Source organism: Varanus komodoensis, unplaced genomic scaffold, assembly GCF_004798865.1.
Source record: "Varanus komodoensis strain SLA01 unplaced genomic scaffold, ASM479886v1 scaffold56, whole genome shotgun sequence".
Lineage (NCBI taxonomy): Eukaryota > Metazoa > Chordata > Lepidosauria > Squamata > Varanidae > Varanus > Varanus komodoensis.
In genome coordinates, this window is record NW_025336169.1 from 1,908,304 (window position 1) to 1,923,898 (window position 15,595).

Consider the following 15,595-nt stretch of genomic DNA (forward strand, 5'->3'; position numbering starts at 1 on the left):
CCCCCAAATCTGAGCTATCGCTACTGGGTGCCTATTCTTGATTGGAGTCCCTAATCCCTAGTGCAAGCAAGCTCTGCTCTGGCTTCATACACAGCCTCTCAGTGTGACTAATGCAGCCACGGCGACTTAACTGTGGGAGTAGAACAAGGCGAGTCAGAGCAGGAACCAACATTAGTCCTGGCTGCTTTGCCGAAGCCCATGAAAATAACCCGGGTACTTGCGGGGGTTTAAGGCTTTAAGTTGGCGAAGTTAATTCTCTCTGTATCACTTAAAGCCTGAATCATAGTTATAATGCATGCTTAAGATTAGCATGGGATGGCTCAGTCCCCTCTTCCATCTTTCTCCCCCCACCCTTCTTTAGAATGGGGGTGGATCGGCGATGGGTTTGATGGCGAGAAGATGAAGCAATTGTGTAGGTTCACCTTCTCCCAATCTCCTGCTCCGCAGAAGAGCTGGGTAGCAGCACTGGGCTGATGGGAACGGCAATCCAGGATGGAAGGGGGATGCTGCTATAGGGCCTAACCAGAGAGAAAGACACTGGAACAGCTCTGGGGTGAGGATTGGGATGGCCGCGCCCCTTCCCTCTATGCCTCCGCCGACATTCTTTCTCTCTGTGTCTTTGGGTCTCTTCGACGTGCCCTCATGCTTACTTGCAATTTATCTCTGGTTTTGCATGCGTTGGTGGTGGGGATTCTTTCAACCCGGGTGCAGCTCTGCTTGGTGCAGTGCCATTTGGCTTAGAACTGAAATACTTGACACATTTCTTTTATTTCTGTTTATTAAATGTATTCCATACCTTTCTTGAAAAAGACTTAAGCTGTGCTGCAGAGGAAAGAAATGCATATAAAAGCACACCAAGAGCTAAAGCGCAAGGAGCTAACATAGCTGAATTAAGCCCATAGGTGTGGGAGTGCGTGTGTTTGTATACATAGTTGTGTTATAGGCTTAATGTATTTTGAGCTGCTCTGAGCACAACCTTTTGCAGGGAAAGTTGGCAATGCGTTGAAAGCAACCTGGTATCGGAGCCACTGCGGCACCGAAAGCCAGTGAGATGTGTTGGTGCAAGTGCTGTGCGGAACTTGGGACAGCGCGTTCTAGTCCCCACTGCACCAAAAAGCTCTCTGGGTGACTTGGGCCAGTCGCTGAGCCTCATCCTCACCTACCTCACAGGGTTGTTGTGAAGATAAAACAGAGGAGGAGGATTCGCTATTCCACTTTGGGGTCCTTTCAGGAAGAAAAGCAGCAGATTGGGAATGTGATAAGCAGCGAATTGAACCATTGTGGTTTGCAGGACTGCCTTTAAGAATACCAGATGGGTCAGAAGAAAGGCCGGTCTACCCCAGGGTTACGAGACGCCTGCCGATACTGCAGCAGCGCTGTACAAAAGCAAAGCTGCTCCTGCTGAGTCTGTGGCTAAAATTCCAGAATGATGCAGGGTGAAAGGGCTTGGGTGGCTTGCCTGAACGTGGGTGCAAGGCTTCGGCGTGGGTGTGGTGGGTGCCTCGCACCCATGTCCCATCAAGCCAGGCGCCAGTGCGGCCTTGTGGGTGATTTACAGTCCATTACCAGTATTAGTGTTGTTGCTCACCTTTCTTCCTCCTGTCCTGTAGGGGACTCAAGGCATCCTCTTTACCCCTTGTTACCTTCCCAGCATGCCTGTGAGGTAGGCTAGGCTGGAGCTCTGCAGCTGGCCAGAAGCCGTCTGGTGAGTTTCATGGCTGAGCAGAGACTGGAACCCGGGTCTCCCAGTCCAGCACTCCGACCACTGTGACACCCTGGCGGTCGTGTACCGCTCTGTTTCCAGGCAGGTTCCAGAGCCATGAAACACAGAGAGAGAACACAAAAATTTTGCATTGCCAGGGCTGTTCGGCAAGGAAGCTTTCCCAAAACAAAGATGTCTTGAGCAGGTGCTGAAGGCACCCGGATGGGTCTTGTCTGTCCCCCAGTGGCAGGGAGCTTTGCAGAAGCTGGGTCTCCATGCTGTATTCATGCTATATTTGTTAGGTTGATATTCCACCATTTTCCCTACAAAGAATGCCAAGTGGCTTACATAAGCCAAGTGGCTTTCCTCCATCTTACCCCCACAACAACAGCCCTGTGAGGTAGGTTGGGCTGAGAATCTGTGCCTGGCCCAAAGTCACCCAGTTGGCTGCATGGCTGAGTGGGGACTCGAACCCAGATCGTCTGAGTCCCGGTCCTGCACTGCTAACCGCTACACCAGACTGTCTATAGTGCCAGTGATGAGCCACCTCCCAGATCTGAAGCACCCTGTGGCTGCATATCAGCTGCTGGGGTGGCCCAGGCAGACCTCTTCAGTTGGTTCCACCACAAGTGCAGTTCGTTTGTTTAAAGCTTTTATATACAGTCCACTGCAAACATCTTGGGATGGTTTTACAATAAAGCAACACAAAATAAAACAGAGCACAGCATCCAACTTCTGGTAAATAAGACCCGCCTTTAAGCCAATTAAAATAATGGGAAAATAAAAAGGGTTTTGCCTGGCACCAAAAGGAATAAAGTGTCAGTGCCAGGCGAACCTCTCTGGGGAGCATATTCCATAAATGGGGTGCCGCCACAGAGAAGGCCCTTCTCTGGATACCACCCTCCTAATCTCCTTCAAGGAGGGCTCCTGGATAAGGCCTCCTCCTCTGATCTTAAGGGATGGGAAGGCGCATAGGGAAGGAGGCGCTCTTTCAGGTGTCCCGGACCTGAGCTGTCCTTATTTTATGTTCTTATGTCATGTCTGTTATGTTCTTATGAGCTGCATGGCCAAGTATCTCATAAGAAGCTAGAGTCTTCCAGTCCTCATCCAGCACTCTAACTCTAACCATTACACAGCCCTGCCTTCTTCCTTACACAGCACATGATAGCTGTAGGTCCACATGAGTGGTTAGAGGCACATGAGTATGAAGCTGTTCTGGACCTAGTCCAGGATCTCCTCCTCTTTGTCATGGTTGGTGTCTTGTTTCTTTAGTTTTCTTAACCTGCAGTTTAATGCATCACCAGGTAAAAGGATGCAGAGTGGTTACCTGGAAAGAAAAAGTAAAATAGAGGGAGGCGTTGCTTGGGGAGCTGATCCTGGAGCACCTTTCTTTGTGATCTGTCTCTCCAGTGCAAAAGCTGCATTGCTTCCTGTCCTGCACAGGGCCTCATGCACAGGGCCTCTCCATTTGAAGCAACAAAATGGTGCCTTAAACAAAAGAAAGTTCAGCTTAACACATTTCAGCCTTTCCCATATTATTAAGGACTATCACTTCTTGTAAGGGTCTGCAGTTTCTCCAGAGGTGGTGTTAGAGGGTCTTTCATCAACCTCGGTCCCAATTCCTCCACACTCAGTACCTTAAGGTTAAGGTAAAGGTTTCCCCTTGACATTAAGTCCAGCCATGCCTGACTCTAGGGGGCAGTGCTCATCTCCGTTTCCCAGCCGAGGGAGCCAGCGTTTGTCCGCAGACAGTCTCCGTGGTCATGTGGCCGGCATGACTAAACACCGAGGTGCACGGAACGCTGTTACCTGCCCACCGAAGTGGTACCTTTTTATCTACTTGCATTTGCATGCTTTCGAACTGCAAGGTTGGCAGGAGCTGGGACGGAGCAACAGGAACTCACCCCGTTGTGCAGATTCGAACCGGCGACCTTTCGATCAACCAGCCCAGCAGCACAGCGGTTTAAACCACTGCGCCACCTGTGCACTATTGTTTAACTTAAAACAGGGATGAAGTCTAGATGAAATTGTAAAAGATCAAATACCAAATGGGAAATGTTTCAAATATGGGCACATTTGCTTAAAAGTTGGAGGTCATTTTAGCCCCATTAATTTAGACATGTTCATGGTTCCATTCACTCCGAGACTTACATAATCCTACATCCTTTAAAGAGAATTTCCAGATCCACATACATGTTGAAACTTCTCTGCACAAGATATCCTCTCTAATTCTCCATCTTATTGGCGGACAGAGAAAGTGAGCAGGAATGTAGGAGAGACAGAATGGCTATTCCACCAAATTTCTCCAGTGGGGGGAGCAATTCTCTCCTCTGTGGTGCAGGATTGCTTCCCCTGTGTGTGTCCATCCCATTTTTGTCCCATCTTTCCCACTCTTGCAAGGAACTCCAAGCAGTTTGCATAGTCTTTTTTCTCCTTTCCAGTCTGTCTTCACAACAGCCCTGCAAGGTAGGTTAGGCTGAGAATGAGTGACTAGGCCGAGTCACCTGGTGTGCTTCATGGCTGGCTGGGGACTCAAATTTGGCTCTCCTGAATCCCAGACCGGCTTTCTTCGCAGTGTACCACAAGAGACTGGCTGCATGGGGTTGTCAAATGTGCCAGATGATGATATGGCAAGATGAGCGGTCTTGTACAGGGACTGAATAAGAATAGGACGTCCGCTTCAGTCCCCCGTAACAGCTGTTACACTATTGCTGTTGCCACATTTATTTGTTGGTCATAGTTTTTGGCAATAACTATGAGCATATTATTTATTAAATTTATCCTGCCCCTTTAGCCGGAAGGGCTCTCCGTTTAATCACATTTAATCAAACAATAATGATTGCTCTGCTCCTCTGTTACAAGACCTTTAAGGATAGCGTGCAGCTGATGATCCAGCAGCATCAATTAAAACTCACACGCTAAAAATAAGCCCTCTTGAAAGAACCGCACACATGGCAATAACGCAAGCTAAAAACTGGAAAGAATGAAGTGGCACATGTTTTAAAAAGAGGCCGGTGCCCAGTGAGCAAGCGTCCAGCTGGGGAAGCTGCTTCCCCTCTTGTTCCATCGCGTGGCGGTCTACCGCTGAACCTGAAACGAGGTAGGAGGAGCCCGGACCTCAGCGGGTGGCTTTGCAAAAATGTCATGCCAAGCTAAACTAGGGTGAGATCTTGGAGGCATTCTGTGGGGCTGAGCAGCCCTGGATCTAGTTGGACATGGCCCTGGACACAAAATTCAAAGACACACAAAAATAGGAGATACCCCTGAGATAAATAGAAGCTAAAACGTTCAGTTCGCTAACCCCTTTTCACGATACCTCATTCCATTCTACTCCACTCCACTTTCTTCTTCTTCTGATCCGAACCGCCAGTGTTCCTTGCCGTGTGTGCGTGCTCATTCTTCATCTGTCTGGGGCTGTTTGGGGGCTGTATGTGTTCCCTGAGACGCTGAAAATCTTGCCCAGTTGTTGATAGCTCTGGAAATGTTGGGTTTCTGCAGGGTCTGTCAGTGCCTCCCTTGTGTGCCGGACCGTTTTGGCTGCATCTTCCGTCATGCTGTTTGGCTTTGTGGACCACCTAGAGAGCTTCAGCTACTGGGCTGTGTGGGAATGAAATGCATGAGCAGGAAAAGAAGGGACAGCCCTTAGCAAACAGACTGGCCTCAACCCTCGCCTTCCTGGTGGGCTCCACAAGGTTTCTGCTGCACCTGCAGAATTCCTGATGGGAGCTGAAGTCCCACTGCCGGCTGTGCTGATGGGAGCTGAAGTCCCAAGCCTGAAGCCCAGTTTGGGGGAAGGTCCTGGCTTATACAACCAAGGAGAGCGGGGAAACAAAGCAGTGAGAAAAGAAACAAGAGCAAGCTTCTGCTAGTGAGTTTTCCTGCTCTATTGTTTTGCAGTTGGTTCCCTTCACCCCTTCCTGGCTCTGTTCCCCACCTGCTCCAGCCCCAGTTCTGCTGCCGCCTTCTCCCAGAGCAGAGCTAGGGGCAAGAAGCCATGCTCAAAGCAATCCTTATCATAGTTTTGCTGTCTCTGGTATGTGTCAGTTCAGAAAGCAGGTATTCGGAGCGCACCAACACATAGTTGAGGTTGCAACCCAGGATGACCAGGGTCCAGCTTCCGATAGGACCCTCCATCTTAAAAATAAAAAAGGCGGAAGGCACAAAAGTCATAACTGGCCTCATCCCAGAGACAAGGGCCCACACGGGAATGGTTTGTGCAAGGAGCTGGTTTGTGCAGGCTAGAGCAAAGATTATCCATTTTTCCCTCTCTCGAGCATCAAAACAAATCGCAGGAGTTGTTTCTTCCCTTCCCAGCCCCAAATGGAACGAAGGCTTCTCAAAAGTAGTTTTCCCCCTGTAGTGACAGCAATCAAAGCAGCAGCGGGCAAAAGGATTCATCTAGCAGACAGGAGAATTGAAACCCACTCCTGGGCCGCCTGCCCGCCCGCCCGCCCGTCCGCCGGCAAAGGGACAAAGGCAGGTAGATGGAGGGGTGTGTGAGTGGGAGAGAGCGCCAGCACTTGGAGGTCCAACCGTGCTGCAAAGCAGAAGTTCAGCAGGCCGGAGGTGGTTGGCAGAGTGGGCTGGTGATGAGGTTCTGGTTCCGGCGAGCAAGGCAGTTCGGCTTGTATTGTTCTGGCAACGTGAACCAGCTTACGGGGCTTTATGGAAATAGGGCCCCGACCTGGAGCATCAGTTAATCAGGGGTCTCCAACCCTTTTGGATTGGTGGACACATGCAGACTGTTGGCTGTGTCGCGGGCACTCTCACCAAATGGCCTCAGTGTGTCTCGCCTTGGCTATTCACCAAGGGGCTCCCAGGAAGGGCAATGGCAGTTGCATTTCCCAGAAGAAAAGCTACTAAAAGGAAGACGAGAATGGTACTCTCTCTCTCTCGGGCCTGGAGGGGTGAGGAGGAGGTAGCCCGCTTTCACTTAGCTAAGCATCCGGCCCCTCCCCAAATCATGGCCTTTGACCCCCTCCCTTCAGGTCGGGCAGTGGTGGGACATTTTTCCATCTAAGTGTGTGTAGTTTGCACCCTGAATTGGCCAGTAGCCACGGCGGCAAGCAATGATGGGCACTTCTTTTTCTTGCATTTAATTCCTGCCTTTTCCTCTTCTTGCGAGGAATCCAAGGGAGCTTACATAGCTCCGTTCTATCCTAGAAGAACAACCCTGCGAGGTTGGCCAGTCTGAGAGTGACTTGCCCAAAGTCAGCCAGTGAGCTGCATGGCCGAGTGGGGGCAGAAGCCAGATCTCCCAAGCGCCCAGTAATGCAACACATCAAGGGCCCCAGGATGGAGAGGCCGAGCTGGGAGTGATGTGTAAAATCAGCCAAGTGGAGAAGCTGCACCCCAAACGAAATGGGCAGCAGGATTTCCTGTCTGTTTAGCATAATTATATTCACTTTGGGAGAAGGCTGCTGGCACTGCCGGGGAGCCGCAGCTGCCAAAGGGTTAAAGAGGGAAATGGAGGAAGCAAGGTGTTCAGGCTCTCATTATTCACTGCCAGCTTCTCCCCAAATGGTATTAATTTCATGCTGTCACGCTGGACTGCGCGGTGTCTCTTCCAGTGGAGCCGAGCCGGGGCTGAGCAGAGGAGGAGCACGGCCTCCCTGCCAAACCAGCAATATTCGAGAAGGGGCCGTGCAGCCTGGTTCTGTCCCGGTTCTGCTGGTTCTTGTTTCGGCTTCTCAAGTCCCGGCAGCTTTCTCGGAAGGTGGCAGGGAGGGAGGGGGGTGGCTGCTGTATGGGGATCTCCCCCCCCCCACGCAGACACACACACTCTCTCACCCCCCCCATCCTTGCTTGCTGTCTGCCCAAATGATTATCCCAAACTCCACCGCAGGCTGCAGGGACAGTGTGCCCCTGGACCCGTCTTCCTCAAGCTGGTCCTCTCCAGAGGTTTCTGACTCCATTGTCTGTCATCCCCAGTCAGCATGGTTGTGTGCAGCTGGGGATCTTGGGAATTGCATCCCACCCCTTCTGTGTGTGGCATCCAGTTGGGAAAAGAATGGTGTTGGAATCAAAAGAAGTGCTGCGAGGGAGTGAGAGGGGAGCTCTGCAGCCAACTGGCCCAGTCCTGCCTATTTACCTGAGTAAAAAACCAGGTAAGGGACTGGAACTCATCCTCTGGCCTCCGGGCATCTTATTTTTAGCTCTTAAAACTCTACCAGCCATTGTCTGCAACATATCTATGACCTCATGAGGACTAGTGCAATGCCTTAGGCTGCAAGCCTAAGCACACTGAGGTAGAGAAATGCCCTGCAGCTCCCAGGATTCCTTCCTGAGGAATGGTGAGAATCATAAGACTCCATTCTTTCCAAACATGCACATAAAAGAACGCTTAATTTATTTTTAAAAATACGCTTGTTTATGTAAAAGAAAAAGGGCATGCTCCAATCTCTTGTGGTGCATTTGCTCACTTCTGGTCTTGGTGTCCCATCTGTAGAAAGGCCTCTCCTCCAGCAGGAGTCTTGCAAATGTTCTGCAATGCCACGGTGCACTCTTTTCCCCTTCCATTCCTCCACCAGAGCCTCTTCCTTTAGGGCTGTGTTGAAGTGTTTGTATGCATCTTAAATTCCAAATAAATATCACCATTAGCCAGAGAGGGAAGAGAAAGTGATGTCCCCACACCTTTTCCTGGTACCCCTCGTTCCGTATCTCATTTTCACGTTATCATCAAGACCTCGCTTCTGAGGCTATTTTGACAGTTTCTGTCAGCAAAGTGCACCTGCCTATTTGCCACCTCTTAAGGGCTGCAGACACCTCTGGCACTGTGCTGAATATGATTAGAATCTGATTAGCGGCAGAAGGGGCAGGTCTCCCCCCCCCCACATGCGCTCGCGCATGTACCCATGCACGGTTTTTTTCAGCAAGGGGGGCTGCTCGCACTTCTCCAAGCCTCTGGGTCAGCAGAGGGTTAAAACGGTGCGTGTCCAAATGGTGTTGGTGTGTGGTTTGTGTTGATGTGCAAAAGGATGAGGCAGGCTCTGCCCCAGCTGTGTTTGTATGAACCAGAAATATTTGTGTGCAGGATTTCCCCTACTCCTCCTCTAACCTGCCTCTCGGCACTGATTCACACCTGGCCTTACCCAGAATGCACCCTCATCAGCCGAGGTGTCCGTTTCCTTCTCCGTGCTGCAATGATCAAAAGATGCTGACTCTCAAGTGGAGAATACCAGCTGCGTTGTCCATGCTGCACACATTTTACACGGAGTCGCCAACTGTTCTTTCTCCCCGTTCCTGTGTCTTTGGTTTGCTCTGCAGGAATCCCCAAAAGAGTTCTCCAGCCCTGTTGGAACTGAAGGGACTTGTGCTAGTCGCATCCCCTGTCAAGTCCCACTGACTTTCCGTGCAGAGCTGACCTGATCCAGATCCAGCCTAGCAGGCTGTCCTTTTGTACTCTTGCTTTCTTCAGGAGCACAAAGTCAGACCCTTTCCGTTTGCCTGTCTTCATTTTAGAATTGCTGGTGGTGCTCCAACATCTAAAACAGCACTGGGACGCTATGAGCTTGCAGGATTTACTATGTTAGTTTTCTAGTAGAAACCCAACAGCTACTAATTGCAGCTCGGTGCAAAAGTGGATTCTTGGAGTTAACGAGATCTGAGTTCAGGGATTTGTTTTTAGCAGCGGAACTGAACAGGGCTTGCAGTCCTTCTGCACAGCACTCCTCTTGGTTACTCAGAGTTTTTCAATTTCATCAATATATTCACTTATTCAGGGGGAGGGGGGCAGGGGAAGAGCCCGGAATGTTGATGCCCCCATTAAACAGGTGCAAGTTGGCAACTTGGCAGTCTACCAAAGGACCAATCTAATCCAGTTGCACAATTTCCAAGATTCTCCTTTTCGTCATTATAGCACTGAAATATTGGGAGCTGTAAGATTCTTTTCTGTCTTAAATCTGCATTGGGAGGCACCCTACATGATCCACCAGTAGGGCCAGATCTCCCTGCTGCCCACCCACGATATATTAAGACAGCCTGAGACACATTAAGACAGTCTCCAACCTCCTAAATGTTGGACAACTCCCAGTATTCCTAGGCATTGGACATGCCCTGATGGGAGTTGGAGTCCAAAACATCTGGAGCACACTGACTTGGACGAGAGTACATTGACAAAGAGGAGTTTGTTGGAGCAGACAAAGCGTTGGTTCAGGGATGGCAAACCAGGAGCCTTGGGCTGAGGTGGCGGCAGATGGGTGCCAGATACTCCCACTAAACCACAACCCCACCTAAGTTTGCATCTGGCCCTAATCCCAATGGTAAGCAGCCACTAGTAGAGGAACGCTGAGAGAAGAAAATTTCCTGAATTCCTGGTCCTTTCTATTATGTAGGCAGAGATAGCTCAGGTGTAATTGTCCATGCACTAATTACCTTTCATCTGGATTACATCAGTGCAGTATTCATCGGGTGGCTCACCTGGTCCTCTCTGACCTCTTCATTTCATCCTCATGGCCACTCTGAGATGGGCTGTGCTGAGGGTCTGACTGCCACCAACTCTGAGACTGGTTCTGATCCTTACGCAGTTAACTGGGTAAGGACTAGAACCCAGGTCTCCTGTCTCCCAGTCCAGGACCCTAACCACTGTGCCACACTATGTCATGCATTTCTTCAGTGATGCTCCAAGACTCTACTCTCTTCTGGTTGCAGCCACACATTTAAAGAATGGCTCTCACAGATCCAGCCGGTCTGCTAAGATGACAGCATTAATAACTTCCATGTCTGTACCTGAGGAAAGGTGAAAATAGGTGGCCCAGGGTTCCTTTTGTCATGGTGTCGCAGCGGGAGAAGTGGCGTGTGTGCTTGCTTGATTCTGTCCATCAGAAGTTGATGGATGGGTCTAACATCCGCATGGTTATTTTATGTTTTAATTCGCGGGAGCAAGATGGTACGTTCTGTTCCTTCAGAAGATTGTCTGTCAAATGACTTTCTTTTCTACTTGTTCATGGGAGAGCGTGTTAAAACTACCTGCCTAGTAGAAAAGCAGCACAGAAAAGTTCTATTTCTCTCTCAAAAGGCCTTTGCCAGGCCTTTTGGCTCATGTTCAGTTTGAATCGCTCCTGCCCGGTTCCTGGTTTTGAAAGCCCTGAAGGAAAAGGAAGCAGTAGCTTCATTTTGGGAGCTTATTTCACATTCCAAGATCTTGCCATTTCTTTAATGGAAATACTTAATGAGAATCCCTACAACCTCAGTGCATTTGCATTTATTTGATCTTCTGCACACGTTTTCCTTATTCTCTTCATTAAAATAATTAATCTAGCCAAAGTCATTTTCTGGAATTATAGAAAGTAAAGTTCTTTAAAGTCTAGTTTTTCTTTAGAGAAAAAGAAAAAAAGTGCCTTTTTTGTAATATCTATCCTCCCCTGCTGCTCTCCCCCTATTCTTTCTCCGATAAAGTTCAACCCAAAATGTTGCCATCCACCTTCTGAAAAACCCTTATTTCCATTTAAAGTTAAAGTAACTTAAGGATGTGTGTGTGGTAGCAAGAGAAACAGTGCCCCCAAATTATTTTCTGTGATGTCTGTATTAATAAAAATGCATTTCTTTCTCCCTTAAGGCTGCCTGCAGAAATCATGGCCACAATATTGCACAATTAGTGTCAAGCAACCTGTAAGGGGGGCAGACAAAAGACCAAAATGGTGCAACTCATTTCTGGGGAATGTGTTGTCCTGGAGTCTTCCAGATGTGTTGGACGACTGGTGTGGCTATTGGCTTGTCATGATGGGAATTGCGATCAGCACATCTGTCGGACACCAGCTTAGACGAGGCCGTTCAGGAACATCCTGTGTTCCACAGACGTATTTGTGGAGTCACTTAAAGCTTCCCCAAGACCAAATTACCCACCTAGAGAAGTCCCGTCTCTGGGGAGCTCACGGTGTGAACTTTACCCACCTTCCTAGCATCCTTGCCGTGTCTTTTAAATGATAGGGAGTGACGTGGTGTCCAGTGTGGGAAGTAACTGCAATGGAGATTTGAGTCAGGAATCTTCAACTGGATGTGAGGCAAAGTCCGTCTTGTGCAGGACTTGGTGACCACCCAAGGGAGTTGTCTGGTCCGGCGTCTCTCTGGGATGCAAGGCAGCAACATCAAAGGCACATCTGGCCACTCAGCCAGGAGGATAAACGGCTCTGGATGCAGCAGTCTTCTCGCTGCAGGAAACAATACTTCTCTTCCATATAATCCTTCTACTTATTTTAATGATAACTTCCACTATAGTGACAATTACATGGATTCAGTTCATGCATGTGTATTGTCTTGAGATTGGAGAATATTCATCTGTACCCTCTATACTTCTGAACTAAGATTCAAAATAAGGAAGTAGTTACTTCATAAAGACTGGGAGGCTACACATGTTAAGCTAGCATGCTCTCTGTTAACTCCCTTGGAGGTTTCTGCCTTTCAGCCCACATCCTTATTATATTTATATATTTATTTTATTCCAAGGAACTCACGGGGCTTACATAATTCTCCTCCCCTCAGTGTTATCCTCACAACAACAACCCTGTGAGGTAGGCTGGACTGAGAGTCCAGGACGGTGCAAAGTCTCCCAGGGTGAGTGAGGGACTCAAACCCAGATCGCCCGAGTCCCAGTCCTTTACCCCTCACTGGATTTCCCATATGAGCATAATGCCACTTGGTCCCCAGTATTTCCTGACACAGGCATGCGGAGAGTTTTGGTTCTTCTCCTTTTGAGTGGGGCCGTTTGAGTCTGCCTCCCGGCTGTGGGGCTCTCCTCAGGGTCAATAAGGTGAGCAGCCTCCACGGCAAGTCTTTCTCTGGCTTGCTCCATCTTTAGCACATCAGAAGCGCTGGGCTGGACCCAGGGTCTGCCTCGTACAGGTTTCTGTTCACAGTGGTCCACCAGCTTTCTGGAGAAGCCACAAGAGCACAGCACCCCAGTCCCTGTCCCCCAGCGACTGGTGTGCCCCAGATGTTCCTTCTCCATCAGGCTTGTCTAGATCATTGGATTTCTCCGAGTGGGACTGCCATGAACAAGTTCCCTGTGCAGTGCCCACCCCCTGATTCAGTGATGAGTCCCAAGCCAGGAGGGGCTTCACCAGGGCAGAGCCCTCTTTGAAAACTGGTTGTGGCTGTGCAGGGGAGATATCAGCCTTTCCTTCTTTCTTCCTTGGATGAAGACGTCTTGAAGGTCCACACCTGGATCCTTCAGTGAAGTTGGAGGGAGGGAACTGCTTGTATTGTGCTTATATGGACAGTATTTTTGCCCCACTAATCAGCCTACAAAAGTTCCCACAGCAGCTTTCAAAGATGAGCTGTGAGACCCCCCCGCCCCCCGGCCGTCCTCTGGCTTGCACATGAAAGGGCACGACCCGAAAGGAAAAGGTATCAGGTGGGAAGAAGAGAAAAAGAAAGCAAAACTCAGACATGTTCTTTTTAACAGGTGTTCCTTTTGGAAGGGGCATAGGGGGAAAAACTCCCTGCTGCTTGCTGTGCATTCTCTGCCTGGTGGGTGGGATTCTGTTGGTCTCTTTTGCCGTGACGAAAGGCGGTTCCTCTTCCCCTCCAGTATCCTTTGAAATGCGGAGGATCGTGCTCCTGCGCCAAAGGCTTTCTGGGGTGGGTTCTGTGCCCATTTCCCAGAGGCAACTGGTTGGTCTCTGCAAGGCTGAGAGGCTGCATCTGGTCGTCCTCTTTGGCTCCTGCCGCCTTGGAACGCAAGCCACAAGAGCATCTCCAAAATGCAGTTTGGGCTCCAGGCGAAGAGTGAGGTTGTGGGGGGAGCCCCCCCAGTTGAGAGCTTCATGGGGGAGGCAAGCAGGTGGAGAGCCTGAGGGACCATGTTCCAGACTGCAAGATGAGGGAAAGGGCTTGACCCCCCTGCTGCGCCTTTGGGCACTGCTAACACCTACCATCTTAACTGGGGGACCCCTCCCCAAACTGCCCTGCTTGTTTTCCGAGGAGTGGGGTGTTGGGGGGACCCCTGTGCCCACAGGGCAAAGGAGACCCGGTGAGTGGAGCCACTAGCATGTGTCAGCAACCTACCCAGCCCCCACCCAGTTCCTCCCAGTTTAGTTATTCGGTAGGGGCAGCTCCGGAGTGCGAAATGACGGTGACGCTCGTACCACCACAGCAGAGCCTGCCGGTGCTTGTCATTCTTCTCTCGGGCTGCAGCCGTGAAGCCGTCAAGACGTAATCAGGCGGGTGGCAGGAAGGGCTGCTGTGAGTGCAGACGATGCAGCGCTTGGCAGCTCGGCTCCGTCGGCTTTCCCACAAGTGAGGTACCCCCTGTTCCTGGAAAGGTCCCAGCACCAGCAAGCCATCTCCTTTTCCCTCTCTCGGTTGTGTTCACTTGCTCTCATACTGTCTTTCTCCATTCCTCAGGCCTTTTCTCCAGTGTCTTCTCTTTCTCGCTTTCCATGTGTCTTTCTGTCTGCCTTACATGCCTTCCCTCTCTTTCCCCTTTCCTCCTTGTCTTTAGTTTTCATTAGCTTTTGGTTCAGGGAGATGGAAGAACAACATGTTGGAGGGGAATGACAGAGATGAATGACCAGCATGAAAGCAGGTCCCCGGCCCTTTCCTAGTTCACCCATTGGAGTTTGGCTAATGGGCGGTATAGAAATGAAATAATAATTCTCTACATTCCTTATTGTGGCCTTTAGTATTAATATGTTGCTCTTGCATGATCTTTCTTCCTTCCTAAGGTTGTCAGGCCGGTATGCATAGCAGCCCTTGTCGCATCGCACACACTTCTATCCTGAAACAACCCTGAGGTGGGTTAACCTGAGCAGCAGTGACTGCGGCAAGACCCACTCTGAACGTGTTGGGGTTGAGCAGAAATTTGAACCTGGGTCTCCTTGTGCTAGCCTGGGATTCTAACCATGGTACCTCACTGAATTCAGACAAACTAAGCCATGAGTGCTAACCATGGTTTGTTACTTTAGCCAAGCAAACAAACATTCAAATTACCATGCTGGCTTTATGGATCTAAGGTGACTAGATGAACCTAAAACGAATCAGGTTTAACTTTGGTTGTAAGATGATCCCTGTTTTGTAAATTACCTGTAAAGGTATAGTCTATTTGAACACCAATTACAAAATTGGGTATGGAACTTTGGTTTGGATATTTTTAGAGTTTGCTACAAATGAAGCTATAAGATGCTGGATGCTAAGAAATCCTATCTTTCTTTTTGCTAGTTTATGAGGAGGAGGGCAAGAAGTTGAAATGCTAGCATTATAGTAAAGCAAAGGTGTTATATACTCTGACTTTGCCTCCTCTAATGTTAAGCAGATAGTTGTTAGAAAAAGCTGTGAAAAGGGTGATGGTGGAGAATGCAAGAATCTTGCTGAATATTGATTTTGCCCAATCAGCCCTAATTCTCTGGGCAATCAATATCAGTTTCTACTGTGCCTGGTCCTTCATTTTTATCATCTTCATGCACTTATAAAATCTGAAGGTCTGCCTGGTTTGAGACAAGCTTCTTTACCTCTTTGCCTGTCTTAAATATTTTATTCATAATTCCGAAAGAAAATATTTCATAATCTATCACACCCAATTTTCCACGCCCCAAAAAACAGCAGAAGTATTTGTGGGGCACTCAGAAATGTCCACTTCCCCCAAAAACTTATTTGGGCCTTCACAGCCCCGGTTCTTCCTTTACTCCCTTCTCACCCCCAGAAATTACTGCTTGTTCTCCCTGGGGCTAGAAGCAATATCCTCTACTTCTCCTCCCAGCTCATAAGTCCTTCATCTTCCCATAGCCAAAGCTTTCACTCTTTCAGGCTCTGTGTAAAGGCTTTTCTCCCTTTTCGGCACTGGAGATACAGAGGTGTCCTGGTCATGCAGCATATACAGATAGAGAGAGAAGCAGCGGCCTGTGACATGCAGATTAGAATGTGCTATTAATCCATGTTGGTGGAGAAATCATCCCCACT

General features: G+C 49.3%; 1 protein-coding gene across 2 annotated transcripts in view; it reads left to right on the plus strand.

Moving 5' to 3' along the window:
• The window catches only part of RBM19 (RNA binding motif protein 19), a 95,691-nt gene that overhangs the window by 28,424 nt on the left and 51,672 nt on the right, over nucleotides 1-15,595 (plus strand). Inside the window, exon 22 of one of the 2 annotated variants that reach the window (XM_044448932.1) lies at nucleotides 14,365-14,599. The exons of the other annotated variant lie outside the window; for it this stretch is intronic. Within the exon in view, the coding sequence (XP_044304867.1) occupies nucleotides 14,365-14,386 (22 nt within the window). The 3' untranslated portion in view covers nucleotides 14,387-14,599. Of the gene's footprint in view, nucleotides 1-14,364; nucleotides 14,600-15,595 lie in introns of those variants that run through there. 2 annotated transcript variants of the gene reach the window in all.